Below are 21,392 nucleotides of genomic sequence, written 5' to 3' on the forward strand. Positions count from 1 at the left end.
AGCATGCTTTGGCAGCAGTGATCAACTGAGTGGGTGGAATCAAGTATCTCATTGTATGATTATTTATGAGAGGCATAAGTACCTCCAGAAGGGAACCTACAAATTTGAGGGGGCTTTCAGGATTGCAGACTGCCTCTTTCCCCAACTTGTAATGATTTCTGAAAATAAAGAGGAGACCCCAGAAAATCCCATATTTCTTCCAGAAGCTCTTTCAAAATATGTTCAGGGGACTCATCAGGTCAGGGCTCTCTTTCACCTCCCCCAAGTGCTCCACATAATTTCCTTTTTGCCCTCTTTCATTCCTTCTGGAAGCATCCTGCAACTTCTTTCATTTCTTGGTCTCCTTCCCATCTACCTTGCCCCAGTAATTCAGCCTCCCTCTCCTCCTTTTTCCCCTCCCTCAGCAGCACCTTCTGTGTTCCCCTCTCCCATCTTTTTCTGTTCCTCCCATCTAGCTTCACTTCTAACTACTCTTTCTCTCCCCTTTCACTTCTTTCCTCATTACCTCCCATCTTTTACTTTGATCGGTCTCCAAGTCCCATAAGTTATCTAAAACTGTATAAAAAACTATCCTGTCTTTGACTGTAATAAACTGATACTGACATAAAATCTTCGGTAATAATCCTTAGATTTTTTTTTTTTGCCATCAAGTCACAGCTGACGTCTGGTGTTGCCTGGTAGGGTTTTCAAGACAAGAGACCATTCAGAGGTGGTTTGGTATCATCAGCCTCTGTGTCACCCCTCTGGTATTCCTTGGAGATCTCCCATCCAACTATTTGACAGGGTCGATGCAGAGAGTATACAACTGATCCAAGGTCACCAAGCAAGCTGCTATGACAAGGTGGGGATTCAAACCTGGGTTTCCAACACCTTAACCACTAGCCCACCTTGGATCTCTGGATTTGCCTAGAAAACCTCTCAAATGGCTACCAATATAGCAGTCAGCATTCTTTTGTTAAAATTATAGGAATAGCATCAAATTTTTTAATTTTCAGAGCTGTGGCCTCCCCTAAGTTTATACCTCACCTAATTGTGCTGATGTTTAAATCTACATTCTAAAGCCAACTTCAGAATTAGATATATAAAATTGCTTATGTCAGTATCAGTTTATTACAGTCAGTATCAGTTTATTACAGTCTAGCTTCACTTCTAGAGTGCTATTTTAGGCCCTAATTTCTTACTTGTGAGCCTCTATAGCTAAGTTCCCCTAGAACACACAAACCATCAAAAACAAAATGTTTTTTTTCCTGCCAAAACATTTTCTTCAGTTTTTCCAAAGCAAAATCTGTGAGGGTACTAAAAACAATGCAATGTTTTTAAAATGTAAAGGATGAAAAGCTATGAGCACTGAAGAAACAACTCTTACACTATAGACAAACAATATTTTCAAGATTTGTTTGTCTAAATGTCAATATTTTGGCAACAATTAATATGCCATGTTTGCTCCAGTTACAATATAGAGCAGTGGCACAGAACGGTAAGCTGCAGCACTGCAGTCAAAGTTCTGCTCACAAACTGAGTTTAAGCCAGATGGGAAGTTGGCTTCAAATAGCTGGCTCGAGGTTGACTCACCTTCCATCCTTCCAAGGTTGGCAAAATGAGTACCCAGGTTGCTGGGGGTAAAGTTTAGATGACTAAAGAAGGCAACGGTAAACTAATAAACAAAGTCATAAATAAACTCATAAACAAAGTTTGCCTGGTAATGTAGTGATGTGACATCACCCTGTGGGTCAATAATGACCCAGTCCTTGCACAGGGAACTACCTTTATTTATTACAATGTGTTATTAAAGAGTTATATTTTCAATGTATAAACTTTAGCTAAATATCCAAACATGCTGACAGTCTTAGCTATTGGTGACTCAAAGTGTTTCTGTCCAAATAATACTTTGTTTTGTTTACTCTGCAACCCCCCCCCCCAACCTCTCAATACAGCAAAAATTAAAGATACATACATTATGGTGGCATAGGGCAGGGGTTCCCAACATGGTGCTGTGTATGACCCTTCATGTGCCAACACCTTTCCTAGTGCCTGCCAATGCTTTTAGAAAATGGATGGACCAGGTGGGTATGGTCCACCAACGTCATACTGACATTGAGATGCAAACAGATTTTCCCCGGCTACCTGTTCTATATAAACCACTAAAATCATGGATAGGTATTTCAACTGCACCTTATCTATCTGATATAACATCAGCAAGAAGCCGATGGGCTTTTTCTAGGGCTCGCTTCGATGCCTTCCTGTCAGCTAATCTGATGGGACGATTCCAAAATATTCCAAGGCACAGGAGAACCTGTGTGTGTGGCTCAGGGGAAGTAGACTCAATGTCACATATCTTACTGCATTGCAAGTTACATGAAGGTGAAAGGAAGCTGTTGATCCAACCATTGTTAACTCGTCATGTATATCCATTCATAGATAACTCAGATACGAATTCTGTAAGAATATTATTAGAAGATCGTGTTTCTGCCATTTCACAGAAGGTAGCTAAATTTTGTATATTGGTACACAAATAAGCGAAGTTCCTTATTGTTAGTTTTCGCACTGTGTGATGAGGACTGTAATAATGCCTGAAGCTAATGTTATTTATTAATAGATTTTATAATGGATTTTAATTTATATTATATTTTTGTATAAGTGGAGTGCTATGTATTCACATGTACTCTGATTTTAAATTATTGGCTGGCCAAAAGGCCGTAATAATAAATATCTATCTGGATGGACCAGGTGGTGCTATTCCCAGCGAGGCTTCTGATTGCCTCTGCGGATATTTAAGAACATGGCCTCGCTGTTTGACTGAGGGTAAACTGTGGAAGCCATTTTGTGAGGGAGGGGCTCTGCCTCCTGCTCCAGCTATTCCGTAGCTGCACATACCACGTTTCCCCAGAATTCCAATGGTGCATGCAGGCTCCAAACGTTTAGGGACCGCTGCCATAGGATGTAGCAGTTTGAAACTCTTTCTCAAGTATTAGGTATAACTGCAATTTTTCATATAGAAAATGAAGATCTAAATTCCACAAATATGCCAAATTGTACAATTTAATATATAAATTATAAATGATGCTTTTTAATTACTAAGATAAGTTTCGTTTGATAGCAAAGTATCACACATATCCCTCCCATTTCCATTTCCCCCCAGAAAAAAACCCCACACAATTTTTCCCCTTATGTTCACAATTTCCAGACATTTTGACACAGCTAGGAATGGCAGCAGTTTCTTTCTCCATGAGCTTGTTCTCTTCCTTGGGCCTTGGCACTCTCTTGGCTGAGCTGCTGTGTCTCATGTGCTGGGGAAACAGTGGAAGCCCTTCTCATCCCACAAGGACTGACTAAGGTTTAAAATGGTGGGCAAAGACATGCTCAGAAGTAATCCAGTAATTAAAAAAATTATAGTTAAGTATTTAATATTAATAACCACACGTTATATTACTACATTTGTGTGTTTGACGGGCATACAGTAGTCATGTAGCTGTTCTCGTTGATGGTAATTGCAAATGTGGTTTCCTGAGAGCAGTGGAGTGAATACCAGCTGTGACATACCCTCTGCCCACAAGTGCCCTGAGATTTTTCTCTCCCAAATTATAACTGCCTGTGTCTGAAGTCCTTACTGTTAGCTTCTATAGAATAATGTAGTGTGTGAGCATTTTATTTTTGTAATTTCACTGTTTTCCCACCCTTTACTAGAAATAAGTATACTTGAGATTTTTCAGCTCAGATTTCCAGGCCACTCCCCAGCAGTGGCGGAGCTATAATGGGAACATCCGGAGACAAACACCCTGGGCGTCCCCCAGTGAGTCATGTGGGAGCAGAAAATCGCCCCCTCACACTGCTACCCTTTCCCCCTCGCCCCACCAGAAGTTTTTCAGCCAGCTGCTCTTTGCAGGTAAGTGGGCGAGGGTGGGGCACAGGGGCCTGAAGGGGGGGCGGGGCCTGGGCACCATCCCCCCAAGCTTCTGCCTTCCAGTAAGCTCGGGAGTGTCACTTATATGTTTGCCTTTTTAAAACACCCCCTTTCCTAAGAAACAATCAGGCACCAAAGGCTTTTTTAAAAGTTAAAAACAGATGAATTAGATTTAAGTTTATTTTGAAAACAAAGGTATCTGGTGAAGAAATAATATAAAATAAAGCAGGTCAGTTGACAAGGCACTATACAGAAGCAAGCTGATGTTGGTAGCTTATTTCATTGTTCACTGTTTATTCAGTTGTACGGAAGATGTTTGCTTTCTTAATCCTTTAAATTACATCAGTCAGATTTAAATACCTTATATACTTGAGTATAAGTCTACTTTTTCATTTTTTGTGCTGAAAAAAGCCCCCCTTGACTTATACGCAAGTGAACGGGTGTCAAGTGGGTGGGGTGAATGGGTGGCGAGTGAAAAAAGGCTGGGAGCTGAGGGTGTTTTTCTGCACCTGCTCCCTGCTATGTGGACACAAAGGAAGCACCCAGGTAAGCCTTGGGCTGTTGCTTCGCTGCATTACAAGTGGCCAGTAGCTTCATTCACAGTGAATATTCAGTGACCAGGTGTGAATATTAAATATTAAATTTACATGCTACAGAATTTCTGTTCAGGCCAGGAAGCTCCATGAATGCTAGGGAGGCATACTCATTGGGAAATCCGCACCATTGGAGCCCATGGTGGCAGGAATCCCCCCCACACACAGGGTGCCCTGGGGTGCAGCCACTGCCAGCACCTTTCTCGTCCCCCATCCAGTGTTTTTGGAAAGCAGGTGGGACTTCTGACCAGCTGAGCTTGCAGACCTGCAAAAAAGACTTGCTTTGGGGCAGCGGCTGCCATCACCACGGAATTATCTTCACTGTGTAATGATAAGCTATCCGTGTTGAAGGAGAATCTGTAGGGACTTTTTTCCCTATGAAACTCTGAAGAGATACTGTCTGTGAGAGTTATATATTCCACTTCAGAACTTTTAAAGTTATTGTTGATACCATACTGTTTTTCTTTGAAATAAATATTCAAAAACATTTTTATTGGTATCTATTTTTATTTTTGAAATTTACCAGTAGCTGCTGCATTTCCCACTCTAGTCTTATACTCGAGTCAATAAGTTTTCCCAGTTTTCTGTGGTAAAATTAGGTGCCTTCACGGTACTTCACAGATATGATTACAGTTCACTATGCTCTTTCTCTCTTCTGAGAGATTTCTATGTACCCTTACGTAAAAGATACTTTAGCAGAATTTCTCCACACTGCCTAGGACAAACCTCAGATATGTCCTGTCACACTAAGGTTTTTGAGTAGGATTTTTCTTTTCTGTGTCCCTACAGAATAAATCCACTCCTCTCTCTGGCCGTTTCTGCACAGGTGGAATATGGCGGCCTGGGGACAGCAAAAACGCCGTCCCCAGGCCGCCATTCGCACAGGGGGCGCAGCTGCTTCGCAGCTGTGCCGCCCTCACACCGCCCACCTGGTGCCGAGCCGGCGTTTCCAGAGTGCGCTGGGAAGCGCACTTTTCTGGAAACGCTGGCTAGAAGCCGCTGCTGTGTGAACGGCAGTGGCTTCCCACCGCTTCCCCCCCCCCCCCCCTCATTGTTTCCAGCCAGCTGCTCATCGCCGGGGCCTGGGGACACACACCCCTGCTCTGTGACACGGAAGCAGGCGCGCAGGGCAGGGGAGGCGTGTCCCCAGGCCCCGGCAACGCGCCGGAGAGCAGGTGAGTCGACCAGCGACAGTGCCCAGCGGCGCCGTCTTCCCAGTTCTTTCTGGGACCGTCCATGCGGACAGTCCCAGCGTCGTCGGGTCAGCGTCAGAAACGCCGACCCAAGCCCTTCCGCCTCCGTGCGGAAAGGGCCTCTGTGAAATTCTTAATAAGCCTTCTTTGCTTATTCTCCTTTAGTGGATTTCACCCAGAGATGACTTTAGTGTATCACTGCTATATTTCTGGGAATTCAGAATGGAGCTCTCTTGTTTGCATGACTTTGTTCCCTCAAAGAGTATGCTCTGCAACCATTCTTTAGCTACCTCTGCCTTCAAAACTCCTTCAAACCGCACAGCCCTGACTGAAAACTGACTCTTTAGCTACCAGCTGCTGTGGTTAACTCTTTGTTTGCTGGAGCTTTGTTCTGTTACAATGCAGTGAAGTCATGGAATTCGTCAACACCAGCTATATGCCACAGAATTACAGAATAGCTGATTTTTATAGGTAGTGTAAAGAAAGATCCAAATACAGCAAATGTTACAAAAAGTTATCAATTATTTTGGGGCAAATTTGCTGAGCAATCTGGACAAGCGCCACCCTTTCCTCCCAAATGATGTGATTATTCTATTGTGATAAGTAGTAGTTATCCAAAAGCAAGGAGAGACACAGTGAATGCCTGAAAAGGAAGGAGATAATGAAGCCCTCGAGAAGGAAGGAGAATCCTGGGGTAGACAGAGCATTCTAGAACTTAACAGCTAAGATCGGGGTACATGGAGTGCTCCCTGACAAAGGATACCAAGGATCCACACTGGATTTGTGAGGACAAGTACATCACCCTGAACATAATTAACAAGAAGCAAGATCCGGAAGAGCATTTGCCCTGTTCTAATGGTAGCTCTGTGGGCATGGTTTTAGGAGAGGGTCAGGAATGCTCGGATTCCTTTCTTAAGAGAGGTGTTCGATTAGTATATCACTTAACAGACCTGCAAGTAGCAGAAGGCTTTACATAAAGTACACATGAGAATTGTTATATTTTTCTCCGTTATTGAGGGGAGTACAAAATAAAGTACACAAAGTTCAAAAAGAAGCCTTAATCTGAAATACTGGCGTGAGAATTTTAGAATCACAGTTGGATTTATTCATTAACATAGTTATCTTGCATTCATAGAAATGTTCATGCTGGTCAAGACAGCTCCTTCCCTGCATTCCCACTGCAACCCTTTTTGTCCCTGAAGAGTTATTGCTGGAGGAAGAAAGGAGTGTTCACGTACAAAAATCTACATGGGTCAAGAGGGTGCAGTGAAGAGGAGAATCAGGTGAGCTCTCCCTTCTACTGTTTGCCAGAAGAAATACAATTTACTCTATACAAAGACTTTATATCCTATTACTTAAAATGACAGTCCTCAAAGTTCATAACTTTTCACAACAGTATGACCCAAGTTAGTCACAAACTACCGTAACATTAGATGGTTGTTTGCTAAGAAATAGGTTGCAAATTATGCCACTCATACCTGTTCTTAGGGCAATGCAGATCTCAGTCAACAAATGGATACATTACATCTATCTCAAATGGATAAATACCTAGTTATGTGTTACTACTTCCAATGTATTTTACTACAGAACTGTTGCTAAACACATACCAAGTTTGATGTTATTCTAATTGTAATTATTTCTTGACACCTGTGCAAACAGATCTGAAAAGTAACTTAAAATACCCTGAGTATAGGATGAGCAGTCCATACTGCTTAACTTACCTGCAATAGTATGTGCATAAAGTCTGCTACCAAAGGTGAACACATGTAATTCATACAGCTTGGCAATCTTTTCCAGGAACTCCTTGCAGTGAGGACGCAACCGAGTATGCAGCATGGGTTCTCCTCGTCCTAACTGAAAGTGAAATATTCCCTAAGACAGAGAACAAAGTTTTTTGTAAGGCTTACAAAATATACACCCAATTAGAAACACTAACTCCTCCTGACAACAGCTTACACATTTTAAATTTCTATCATATACTGATACCATCAAGTGTACTACCTATTAAGTCTTCACAGATCTACAAATTTATGGTGTGCACACAGATCTAGAAATGCACCCCATATATTTCACAAAAGGATCTGTGTGACCCTAGTATTTGATATTTATAATACTATGACTCAAAACAGTTGCTATTTATCATAAAGTTTCACCTGTTCAGCAATTAACAAAATGTATTTAGTGAAGGCTAATTTAAAATTAATCTTACTTCAATATATTTCTTTAAAATATTTATGTACCAGACTTGTTCCCAGGCATTTCAGGACCAGATGATAGCTATGCAATAAATGTGCTGAACAAACATAAATAAAATAAATTGTGGCTGTACTGCAAAGGTCTGCATGTTGTGAATAGCCAGTTATCCCTTCTCACCATATGCATTGCTGTTATGGAGGGAATCCATGAATGGGTTCTGGAGAGCTCTGGTGGTTGCGCAGATGTTCTGCCAGAGCTTTTATTATCTTTAAAAGTAATGGCAGATTATTGGACAAACTCTGGCGAGGTTGAGGGGCAAACTATAAGTCCAAGAATGAATCTCCCAATTGCTTTTTAATGTAAATAACATTTGGAGGGAAGAACTGGATTACAGGTATGATGCAATAAGATTAAGCTTTAAAAGGTAAAGATAATCCCCTATGCAAACACCATTATTGATTCATGGAGTGATGCCACATCACAGTATTTACTAGGCAGACTATACTTACGGGGTGGCTTGTCACAGCCTTCCCCAGTCATCTACTCCCAGCAAGTTATTACTCGTTTTACCAGTCTTGGAAGGCAGAGTCAACCTTGAGTTGGCTACCTGTCACTGCCTTCTATTGAGATCAAGCTCAGGTTGTGAGCAGACCTTTGACTACAGTACTGCAGATAAGCACTTTGAACCACAGGGCTTGCCTACACCATTTTCCTGAACCTTAAGTACATGTGCGTGCAACACACACACACAAAGACCCCTGGTACTATAACCACTCTCCACAGAAAGCCTACATGTTACGTGGTTGTATTCCACAGCAGAGCAACTAAGTAGTGGGGAAGCTACTAAGGTTTTGAAAAAAAATGCAGGAGGAAGTTTTAGTGATCCTCCTATACAAAGTGATCCTAATCTAAACCTTCCACATTTGACATATTCATGGTTCTCCCATCATCATGTCCTGAAAATCCCAGGTGTTTGTAACGTCTCCAGGGTTAGGAAACAACTAAAGGATAATGGATGCAGATGGTTTCCAAGCAACCCTTGGCACAGCTTCCAAATCACTTGGCTGATATCTGGTACATGACAATGATATGATCACTCCCATACCCTGCCCAGGAAGTAAGGATAACAAGATGGTTATGGCAACAGTACCAATGGAACAATGCTCAGCACAAATGTGACAAGTGCGCTGTAGAGCCTACTCTGTAGCAGTGATAATGACAAAGCATGATTGCTTCTCTACCACTGCTGTAATGGGGAGACGGGGGAGTCTTCAGAGTGAAGAGATTTTTTTCCCACCTACTGCATAACAGTAGTCCAGAAACCTTTGCCACACTCTCCAGCTGGTACATAATGCAACAGTGTAACTGATAAGTTGAACAGGAGATCACAAACAAACCAATACTTTACAAAATTCGTAATTCTAATCTTCCTCCAAAAAGCTCAGGGCAGCATGTGCAATTCTCCCTTCCACATTTTATCCTCACAACAATCCTTACATCCAAAAAATTAATGACAAGAGGCTTGGATCTTGCAATAAGTCCCCACTGATGGAAAAAAATGCCATCAAGTGAGGGTTCCCCACCCACACCCCTGATGTAGCATAAAATGCCCACAAAAATGCTGCTGTGGAAGGTCAGAGAATTCCTAGGAAAAGGATGAGGGGGGGAACTGAAGATCTGCAGCAGAAAGAGGGATTAACTTACACCATGCCCCTTCCATTAGAAGAAATTTTACATATGAAATAACCCAAAGTCTTCCTGACCCTAATCCAACAGTCTTAAGTATATCATTCTGATTGTTACTGGTCATCAGTTTGTTTCTGGACACAATTCAAATCCTAAACAGCCTAGGATTAGCGTACCTGAATGACCAGCTCTGCCTATCCAAACCTTATCAGGCATTAAGATCTTCAACAAAGATCCGACTTTGGGTACTCCCCCTCCTTATTCTTTGGTTAGGCAAGTGGTTGTCAGGGATGGGCATTTCCTTTACTGGTCTGCCTGTAATCTACAAGGATGACGTCAGCATGAAGTAAACACAATTCGGCTTGACCTGGATAGCCCACACTAGCCCATCTTGTCAGATCTCAGAAGCTAACCATAGTCAGCCCTTTGAGGGAGGGTGGGGTATAAATCGAATAAATGAATAAATGAATGAATGGATAGTATCTGGATGGGAAACCACCAAGGAATACCAGGGCTACTACCCAGGGACAAGGAAAGGCTAATCACCTCTGAACGTCTCTGAAAATCCTATGGGTAACCATAAGTCAGCTACAACTTAATGGATAACACATACAATTTGGTCAAATTTTTAAACACTTACAAGGGTGAAATGTTTATTATAGACTGTTGTTAACCTCAGTGGTTTGATCCTATGTAATTTTATACTTTTATTTATTGGTTCTTTTATTGGTTTTTAAACTATTGTAATCAGACTAGAGCCAAAAGGCAGGGCACGAATATTTTAACTAAAATAAAATAATATTTGACTGGTATAATTGTTCACTAAAATCCGATCCAACAATTGATTGATAAAAACACAATAATGTTGCTTTACTTTGTTAGACATCTGCTGGCAGTGCTGCTCCGTGGTATGGATTAATGTCTGGTCCAAGTCTACCATTAGGACTAGTTTTCGATTTCGGCGTAGCCTCTCCTGGTCTTCTCTTCCTAACTGTTCTGCTTGCTGCAATAAAGGCACGGACATGTTAAATGTGCTTGGAGAAAGCCTAAATTTAAAAAAATGTATGAAAAACAAACAGATCAGAAAAATGCACAATAAGTTGAAGTGAAAAAATATGCAACCACTGCCATCCAATATACCAGAATTATAGATAGCTCTTTTGTGCAATATTTATACCAACAACATACAGGCTGGTCACCTAGCTTACAAGGAACGATTCTGCAATTCCAGTTTTCCTCAGTTTTGACTCAAAATGACAAAAATTAAACCGTCCAGAGCCCCTTGGGGAAGCACGGTATATAAATTTAATAATAAATAAATAAATAAATACACCTGTTTTCCAAGTAGTGGAATAAAGTAAATAAAGTGTCTTAAAATGCTGGATGCAAGTTCTTCCTGCTTCGCTATAGGTAATTTATCGATTATCTTTTTAGCCTATCGACAGTAAAAGAAGCCAACTGAACTGGATAAAAATTGTCAACAGAATTTTCGTTCACCTGACAACAGTTTGAAAGAAACAGGGAACACTTTTAGTCACAAAACAGTTTTAGTCACAAAAGTAATCAGTTAACAAATCTCATGATAAGCATACATGGGCTGGAAAAATATGTGTTTAAAGTTGCTGTATGCTTGAAACCGACCTAAAGCAGGCAGGCTGCAATACGTGTCTATACTGACTTGATTCCTCTAATTAAATCTGATGAAAAAAAAAACACAGGAGAGTACTTGCCTCAGAACTAACCATCAGCTCTGGGACACTATGAATCATTGATACAGTTGCTGTGGATACGGGCATATTCTGTTTTCCATTCTTGCTTTGTAATCTGATAATGGAGGAAATATGAGAGAAGACATTAGACACATTCCAGCAGTAAATTCCCAATAGGGAATCAACAGGCAAAATAAATATATTGTGGCAGGAAATGTCTCATGGAATAACCTTATTTATCACACATATACAAAGACAAAGGTTAGAGTAGATAAATAATAAAATGCACATGTTTAGTTCTCATGTGCAGGCATAAAATTTTGAAAGCAGGAAAGAACAAATTGTGCTGCTTTGTTCTTAAAAACGAACTCACTTCTGATCATTCACCAAAAAAATAGCCAAAATTAAATCTGAAAATTCATGCACTGTACCATCAGTTTTGAATGATGCTTGCACGTTTTAATGTCCAAGACCTCCACAGCAAGTGGGAGAAGAAGCAAACACAGTTTCAGTCTTTGTATTTACTGTAATAAAATCTGGTCATTTAAATTAGCGTGTATTATCACTATGTATTGTACCATGTTCGTATTTTACCAAACATAGATATTTTTCATACCACACTTGAAAAAGGAAGTACAATATCAACCAGGTGGGTTCAATGGATTATCTTAATGAAATAAAAGATGGTTTCCCCTGAAACCAAGGGACTTTATACAAATAAAACTGTTCTCTAAAGATTAAGCTCAAAACTAAGTTCTTACCTATGTGGTTTGCAGCTTTATTCACTGACAGTCCATCAGAGAACATTTCATATTTTTATCTCTCTTCTTCAGTTCTTATGCCATTAACTTGGAATATCTACTATATCTGCACACCTGTGTACCAGATGTTTTATCCTCTTTATGCAGCTTATGACACATGTCAAATATTCACTGCCTATCCTCAAATTGTTGCATATATTTATTTTGCAATATGTTCCATTCTGACCCCTTATGCTCCTCCATAAATTTTTATTACTATTTTTCTTTCATTACATTTTATACTGATCTTCTTTCAAAGAAGACCTACGCTGCCCTTCCTCACTTCTCTATTTAGGCTAAAAGACAGAGAGGCACCAACCCAGCACCATCCCATGAGCATCATCTATCTAAGAATTTGGACTGTCCCAGGCTGACATGAACCACTATGCCAAACAGGTACTCGTAACAGAAAAGAACACCATTCCAATCAATCTGAGTGACTACAATTCAAATTCCACTATACTTCTGATTCTCAGTTTTACCCAGGAGCAATCGACAGAAATGCTACTTTACGGTGATACTTACTGTGTTAAATCCTGTCCACATTCTGCACATAATCCTTTCATCACAACAGGATGGCTGCATCCTTCCAACCTCACCAGAATACCTCTGAAAATAAAAATTAATGCCAACTTTATGACAAAATTGAGTATAACACATAAAAATGAACACCACTGACATGGATAAGGTACAATCTACCAATTTCTGCAACTACCACACAGTTTGGATCCTACCAGGTTTTCCACTCTCGCTTCGTTCCCCTTCTCACTATAGCCTCAACTAGAACCTAATACTCACAGAGAATGTTCTCAGTATCAAGCTCAGAACTCAGCCTGATATGAATAGTGTTCATGAAGGTCCCATGATCCCCTTTTAGTGGTCAAACTAGACCAGTGATGGCGAACCTTTTTGAGACCGAGTGCCCAAACTGCAACCCAAACCCCACTTATTTATCGCAAAGTGCCAACCCGGCAATTTAACCTGAATGCTGATGTTTTCGTTTAGAAAAAAACGGTTGGCTCCCTCTTCCTCAGCCCCACCCGCTCGAGCAGGGGCTAGTCAGCTCTAGCCTCCAGCAAGTCCTGCGCGCACTGCTCTGTGCCACTCTAGCATCTCTGCCTCCTCTGCGCCCCCCCCTTGGGCAGCAGCCACCTGGAACACAGGCTCCAGCCTCGCCAGCCAAGTCTTCCCTGCTCACCGCGATGCGCGCACGACATGCTCAGTGGCCCAAGTCAGCCTAGATGTGTGTATGTGTGTGTGTGTGTGTGGGGGGGGGTGATTTTCCACCCCCCACATGACAAACTGTGTGTGCCCACAGAGAGGGCTCTGAGTGCCACTTCTGGCATCCGTGCCATAGGTTCACCATCACTGAACTAGACTCACTCCTCTCGGCTTCACTAGGAAAAACCTGGCTGGTTCCCCACCCTGTGTATCTTTTTTTCTATTTAAACTGTCCCTTTGTAACTGGCTTTTATAGAGAAAAGCAAAATAAAATATCTATATAATTCAAATCCAAGAAAAAGCTGATACATAATATAGTATTATCAGTTTGAAAAGGATGACACAGGTGGGAACATCTCCAGCTCTCAGAAGTCAAGCAGGGTTGGTCTTGATTAGAACTTGAAGAGGAGACTAACAAGGCAGTCCAGGGTAGCTATGCAAAGGCAGGCAATGAAAAACCACCTTGGACTCTTGCCTTGAAAATCCTACAGAGATGCCATAAATTGGCTACAACTAGGTGGTGCTTTCCACCACTACCACTCTACATAGGGCTGCCCTTGAAAATGACTCAGATGGTTCAACTGGCAGAAATTACTGTAGTCAGATCACCATCAGGGTAGGGCTGGCTGTCATAACAATTTTGTTGCAGAATTCTTTCATAGGGATGTGTATAGCCTTGTTGTACTGTACTTTGATTTAACCGCAATTGCTGCACTTTAGTAACCTGGAAGAACTCAGTGTGAAGATTTTTTTGTCAAATAATATAGCTTCCAGTTTCCATGGTATGCTTATTTTCAGTATTATGGAAAGATGCATGTTTATTTTGGTATTTCCTTAATCAAAATAAGATCTTGTGATTTATTTTACGATATGTATGGCATTTAACCCAATATTGGAAACAGAATTAGTAATGCATAAATCTGTGCAAACATGCTTAAGGGTTATGCCAATTCATGTCTAAACTGACAGAAGGACTCATCCTGATCTTGATCTTTTAACATCTAGGCATGAAATCAGCATCAGGCCGAATATGACAGAATGTGAGAGTTAAGTTTAATGTACTAAACAAGCCCACATTGGAAAAATTGAGGTGCAGACCAAAAGTAAAGTATATTTATTGCATGTATTTATTTACTTTCTACCCAATAAGGATCTAAGGTGGCTTATATAATTCTCTACTCAATTTTATTCTCATAACAACCCTGTGAGGTAGGACAGGCTGAGAGTGTGGCCCAAAGTCACCCAGAATGCTTCTCTGACATAAGAGGGGAATCAAATTTCAATTTCCTAAATCCTAGTCTGACACTTCAGCCACTACGCCACACTGGCTCTTATGGTTAGTCATGTGTCACTGAATATAATATCTAATGCTGGAGAATAACTGAAGTTACGCAAACCAACTCAAACTTTGCCGCATCAGATTTAACAGAAACAAGCTCCCTTGTTCGGCCAATTTCCACTCTTGATTTCTGATCTCACAAATACAAAGCACAGTACAATTCAGGTGCATTAGCTAACGTGGCTCAGATTATTAACACACTGAGCATCTTCTTTATGTTTTGGAATATGGAAGTTGGTTTTATTTTGTTTTCCTGTCTTGATCATCTTGTTAGATATTTGTGTGCTTACTTACATTTCTTTTAATAATTAACTGTCACTGTGGGTTATCATTCCATTTCTTTCGATTTTTAAAAATTCAGACTGACAGTTACCAGCTTCCTTGATTACATACAAAGCTCCAGATATACATGACTGTCAAAATTCATGCACTGTTTGATAACCAGCACAACTTTTGAGGCTAGTAATTCCCAGTAGACGCATATTAAAATGAACCTTCCTCTAAATAATACAGACAGCACAAGAACTGAAGCACAGTAATTTTCTCAAGAACACTAACATTTCATTGAAATACAGCCGATAATTTCATATACTACCAAAAAAACCCTGAAAACTCTTAAAACAAAAGTATTTCTGGGAAACAAATATTCATGGCTGCTATTTTGAATTAAAACATGAAAGTTCCAAGCCATTACAGCTAAGAGTTTCCATAAGTTACTGTAATGTTTACAACTAACAGTTCATGCCATCAGAATTTCAATGTGACTCACAGTAATAAACAACCAGAAAAGGATTCATACACAAGCAAACAATTCCAATTTAACTGCACCAGATTTTACCAAGTTATTATAAAGCAGAACAGACATCTGAAAATGCTGTTGACTGGGACACAAGTACAGAGATTTTCAGTACAGGTACACAAAGATGAAAAAAGAAATCACAAGACAATGAACCATATAGCACATAGTATCATTTCTGTTTTCTGATCTCACAAATACAAAGCACAGTAAAATTCAGGTGCATTAGCTAACGTAGCTCAGATTATTAACACACTGAGCATCTTCTTTATGCTTTGGAATACGGAAGCTGGTTTTATTTTGTTTTCCTGTCTTGATCATCTTGTTAGACATTTGTGTGCTTACTTACATTTCTTTTAATAATTAAGTGTCACTGTGGGTTATCATTTCATTTCTTTCGAAAGATACTGCTAGTCAAATCAATAAACGGATCCCAAGAAGCATCTATGTGAAACAGATGACCAGTATGGCCATAACGATTTGGGAAGTTTTCTTGCACAAGCTCTCCTAAATGAATAGGAGTCGCAAGTACTTTATAAACTTTACTATCATGCTTTCCCGCAGTTTCTGCTCATTTCAATAAGATCTGAGCAGAGTGATTGTGGCCAGTGATGACACTGATTTTCAATCAAGAAATTGCGAGCTTTTCCTAGTAAAGAAAGAACTGCAAGAAGAGATAATTACTTGCTGTCATAAGATCAAGGAAATAACACCCTAAAAGAAAGAACAAAGCTTCTTTTAAGTGCTAGCTAAGAAGTCATTTCCATTTCCCCTCGAAAATACACATCCTTTCCTAACCTGGGAAATAAAAATGTAGATGGAGCACTATTTAACCTGCCATTAAACACACATTATCACTGCATAACTTACTGAATTGGACTGATTTACAAAAAAGTACAAACAAAACTGCAACCAAGAATTCTGAGAAAATACACAGCTGTAATATCATATTGCATGCTTTGCTGTTCAAAGACAGTAGCTGGGTATGTACAGGCAACAGGGTATCCAAGAACAGACTACTACCGTACCTACTCTTCTGTCAAAAAGACAAAACTATCCATTCCAGAATCTGGGTACATAACGTCTACTTCTCACAGAGGTTTCTTTTACACAAATTACACAACTTTTCTGCTTTTGAAAATTACACAACCAATCTCTTCAAAAAAGTGTAATTTAAATGTCTATGGATCTTCAACATCAGCGCTTATTTCCCACCTGCATCTAACTAGATATCAAAGTTGTAAAGTTGACTGCAACCAAAGGAGACCTAAAAGATCTGCTTTCCAGAGTCTACTGCGACACCACAAAACATGAGCTGATGACATCAAGGAAGCATCAGCAGAGAAGTTGCTATATGACTGAAAGGTACAGCACAAGTGATTGTAAACACGTTATGTACCAGTAATACCGACAAGGTCTTCAACAAGTAGAACATAGATTATAACATTTATTTTACGCTTCTGCAGTGTAATAATTTAAGTGCATTCATGTGGGTTCTGAAGCACTGGTATAAGACTGGATCCTCACATGCAGCAGCAGCATGAGGTGGTAGAACTCTGATGTAGCAGAGCTGCATCATTTCAGACAATAGTAAGAATCACATTTTAACACTCCCTTAAGTTAAAACACCTTGAAATAGAACCATGTATGAGAAAGAATGCTTTCCCCATTTTCTGTGCCAGCTTTCACACTTACAGGGAGTTGTTTTTGTCATCAAAGTCACAGTTTACTTATGGCAACCCAAAAGGGTTTTCAAGACAAGAGACATTTGGAGGTGGTTTGTCATGGCCTGCCTCTGTGTCACAATCCTGGTGTTCCTTGGACAGAGTGTGTGACCAGCCATGGTCACCCAACAAGCTTCCATGGCACCAGTGAAGATTCAAAACTGGGTTTCTCAGGTCCTAACCCGATAGCCTAGGGGTCTGCAACCTGTGGCTCTCCAGATGTTCATGGACTACAATTCCCACCAGCCCCTGCCAGCATGACCAATTGGCCATGCTGGCAGGGGCTGATGGGATTTGTAGTCCATGAACATCTGGAGAGCCGCAGGTTACTAGACCACGCTGGCTCTCTACAGGGAATTAATGAGCAGGAACTCTTACAAATGAAACCGCTCACCCACAGTTTTTTTTTAAAAGCAGCACATCCTAATGCCTCAACTGCCATTTCACTAGCACCTCACTTTTCTTCATATTTAGACCAGGCTTGTCTGCACCACTTATTCAATAACGTTTTGTCCTCAATATACGGAATAATTTAAAACGTGGAGTAGGAATACTATTGCAATGCCCCTAACAAAAAGGAGCAAGAAGAAAGAAAAATGCCTCAGGTGTGGAGGGGAATACATAACCCAAGGATGTCCAACTCTGGCCTTCCAGATGTTCCAACTACGACTCCCATCATTTGCCAGCATTGTACTGGCAGGGGCTGATGGGAGTCGTAGTCCTGGAACATCTGGAGGACCAGAGTTGGATCCCCCTGAATAATCATTTCACGATACCATGTTATTTTGAAGCGGCTAGCTCCACCCACTCTCTCCCAGCTGGACGCGAGTTTCAAAAGTTTTCAAATGGTCAACAAAGCTGTATTAAGCGCCTGTCTAGTCGGGCAGATGCTCGCTTGGAAAGCCAGAAGCCAACACAGCTCACGGGCGTCTCCCCTCCTCATCGTTCAGTTTTTTTCTACCCGGGTTCTTGGGCACGAAGCCCCAGTCCGGGGCGTCCGCCCGAAGGCTAACGCGAAATCCGCTCCAAGCGAACTGCCCGACCCGCCCAGGGACCATCCCAAGACCGCGCCTGCAATTGGGGAAGGAAAAGGCGGAGGAGGAGGAGCGGGGTTGCTGCTGTCACCGGCGCCGCAGCTCAAGAGGGCGCGGGAGAGTCGGTTCCCGGCTCGCCTCCTCCACCGCCGCACTTCGGACTCCGGCGAAGCGGGGCCAAGAGGCTCTCGTAGAGGCAGGATACCCTTCCAATTAGGTCCCAGTCGTCCCCCTCCCCAGGCACCCCACGGAGGCGTCTCCGGGGCCCCGGCGTGAGCCCCCGCCCGCCTCAGCTAGCGCTTTCCTTCCTTCCCTTACCCGGGCGGAATAACCTGTCCCCGCTGGACGCACAGCTCTCGCACCACTCCGGGCCGTTCCGCCTTCACCTTGCGCTCGGCCGCCCGCGAAGGTCCCGTGTTCGGGCCCTGAACCGGCGCGCAAACCGCCAACACCGACCCGATCTTCACCGCTGCCCCAGCCGAGACTTTCCACTCCAGGAGCCGCAGGGGCTGCAAGCTGGCCACCCGGACCTCCGTCACTTCGGAAGCGGGGCCGGCCCCTCCTGAACCGGCGGCGGCGGCCGTTCGCGCTTCCTCCATGGCCTCGGCCGGTGGGGCTCAGTCCCAGGCCGGGCCGGGTCGCTATGGCAACGTGGGCGCCGGCGGCGGCTCCGTCTCGAGACCCGGGTGCAAAACGTTCTATTTTCCCCTCCCCCCACCGCCCAACTAACTACCACCTTCAAAAAAAAATAACAACAAGTAGTCACGAGCCGCGCCGCCTAAGCGCGAGGTCAGGAATCCAATGCGCAGGCGCGAGACAACCGTCCTCCCCCGCCCCCCTCTTTCGGGCCAGAGCAGACATCCGCCATTCAGCCCGGCCACCCGCAAGGAAGGCGTTTACCCCAGCGACCTCTGAGGAGGGGAAATTGTTAGCCACGCCTCCTTCGAGCGCACTCTTTGGGAGGGGCAGGGCATCGCGCGCACGCGCACAACTGCCTCACTGTGAACGTTCATCCGCCCCCTCTGCGTGAGCGGGAGACTGTCCTGTGTCAGTCCCTGCAAAGTGGAGGATTGTGGGATATGGATACGGAATGGAAAATACTGTGCCTCGTGAGGACTACAAGTCCCACGATGCATTTCTGTCGGGTTGATGCATGCGGCGCAAGCTCGTGTCAGATTTGTTTGGAATTTCTTGGTCATTTTTTGAGCCTTTGAGATCTTTACCTGATATAGTCAAAGAGGATCCTTACTTCCTTTTTCAGTAGCAGAAAATCTCGTTGAAATCCAACCGTAAGAGTTGTGTAACATGTTTTGTCAACTGCCTTGGAACTCAGCTATTGCAGTGAATTTAGGAACGTGAAACCTTAAACTCCACTGCGTACTAATTTCAGCGTTAGTTCCGTTGAACTCAGTGGGACATGCTATTGAATAAACATGCATAGTTGCCAACACTAACTTTACACTAACTTGTAAAAATCCTGGCGATTGCGGGTGATCAATACTGCACAAAGGATTATCGGCTGCCCTCTCCCCTCCTTGGAAGAAATCTATAATGCCCGAAGTCTAAATAAAGCCCAAAATATTCTAAGGGACCCGTCTCATCCAGCACACTCTCTTTTTAAACTGCTACCATCTGGCAGACGATACAGGGCCCTCAGAACTAGGACAAAGAGGCTTAGAGACAGCTTCTACTCTAGAGCTGTGGCTATGCTAAACTCCGCTGCTTCATATTGATGTATTTGGGGCTATGTAGGGATGGGTGGAGGATGATGATGTATGAGTCTGAAATTGCATGAGTCTGAAATTGTATGAGTCTGAAATTGTGTGCATCGAGGAATGCTGCTGTAAATTTCGTTGTGCGTGCACAATGACAATAAAATGCTTATGCTTATGCTTATGAGTTGGTGGTGGTGGATATTGAGGTCAGGATGTCAAACTAGGATATACACAGACCCACTTACAACTCTCCCATTCGAGACTGCCGTGTGATCTTGGGCCAGTTACAGGGTCTCAGCTAACCTACCTACCTCAAGGGCTGTTGGGAGGATAAATCACAGGAGGGAAGAATGGCAAGCAGTTTTGGGTTCACACTGGGTGAGGAAGGCTCAGTGGAAGAGCTTCTGCCTTGTATGCAGAAATTCCCAGGTTTAGTCCCCAGCATCTTTGGTTAAAATGACTGCACACTAGATAATGTGCAAACCCTCCACTAGAGGCCTTGGAGAGCCACTGGCAGTCTCTAAGCAGTATTGACATTCGTGGACTAATGGTGATTTGCTATAAGCCAGTTTTTTTAGAAAAGTGTGATATAACAAAAGTAAAGCTGTAAGTTCTCCCCTAAGGTTACAGAACACACCAATAGATGCTGACAAGGGGAAGCAGTTATATATTCATTTTCTGACCTTCACTTTATTTATTTATTTTCCACACTCATTATATTTATCAAGTGTATTCGCACCAACCACAATTGCAATAATGCTGGGTGTTGCTGATAAACTGGGACAAGTCTTGTCAAAAAGGCCATTCAACCGGAACCGGCATTCAACACCAAAAGTTATTTTTGTTTCAAAAGTAGCGGATGGTTTTCTAGCAAAAGGATCAAGGACTGAAAAACAATACATTTAGCACTGAAAAGCAAATCTTGGGCCGTTTCCCCACTCATCTTTTGTTGCGCGCTACTCGCTCCAAGTAACGCGGGTTCCAGCGGCACTCCCCACTACCGGAGCAGCGACAACGCAGCCGCCCCAATTCTGCCGCCCTTGCGACCCCTCAGCGCATGTCATTTCTGTTCCTGTTTGGAACAGCGCCTTTTGGGAAACCCCGCGCGACTACCTGCAGTGGGGAGCGTGACTGCGCGGTCAAAAACACCCAAAGCTTACAAAACCATTTTGCCTCTGCTTTTTTTTTTTTAAGTGAGGAAACAGCCTTGGTGGAACGGCAGGAGCAAATGGGGGCGGGGGCATCATTGTGCCAATGTCATGATATTACTTCTGGCATGATTCCAAAAGTGGCCTCACCATGTTGTTGGGGTGATGCTTTAGGATTCCCGCAAAACTGTTATTGCCATAGAGTTTCAGGTGAATCCTAGAGTGTCACCCTCCTGTTGTTATATCACGGCGTTCGCACAACACCAATGGTCAGAACACCCCACTCTGCAGATCTCCTGGGTGTTGACAATGCTGGGCTGGGATGAAGGAAGAGGAA

The 21,392-nt window shown here is 42.6% G+C and overlaps 1 protein-coding gene across 1 annotated transcript in view; it reads right to left on the reverse strand.

The window, feature by feature from the left end:
- CTDP1 (CTD phosphatase subunit 1) overlaps window positions 1-19,084 on the reverse strand; it is a 69,063-nt gene extending 49,979 nt beyond the window's left edge. The window contains exons 1-5 of the mRNA XM_048507878.1: window positions 18,511-19,084; window positions 12,604-12,687; window positions 11,300-11,393; window positions 10,444-10,572; window positions 7,409-7,559 (exon numbers count right to left, since the gene is read on the reverse strand). Coding sequence (XP_048363835.1) covers window positions 7,409-7,559; window positions 10,444-10,572; window positions 11,300-11,393; window positions 12,604-12,687; window positions 18,511-18,791 — 739 coding nt within the window. The 5' untranslated portion in view covers window positions 18,792-19,084. The remainder of the gene's footprint in view (window positions 1-7,408; window positions 7,560-10,443; window positions 10,573-11,299; window positions 11,394-12,603; window positions 12,688-18,510) is intronic.
- Window positions 19,085-21,392: the final 2,308 nt, after the last annotated feature.

Source organism: Sphaerodactylus townsendi, linkage group LG09 (genome assembly GCF_021028975.2).
Source record: "Sphaerodactylus townsendi isolate TG3544 linkage group LG09, MPM_Stown_v2.3, whole genome shotgun sequence".
NCBI classification, from domain to species: domain Eukaryota; kingdom Metazoa; phylum Chordata; class Lepidosauria; order Squamata; family Sphaerodactylidae; genus Sphaerodactylus; species Sphaerodactylus townsendi.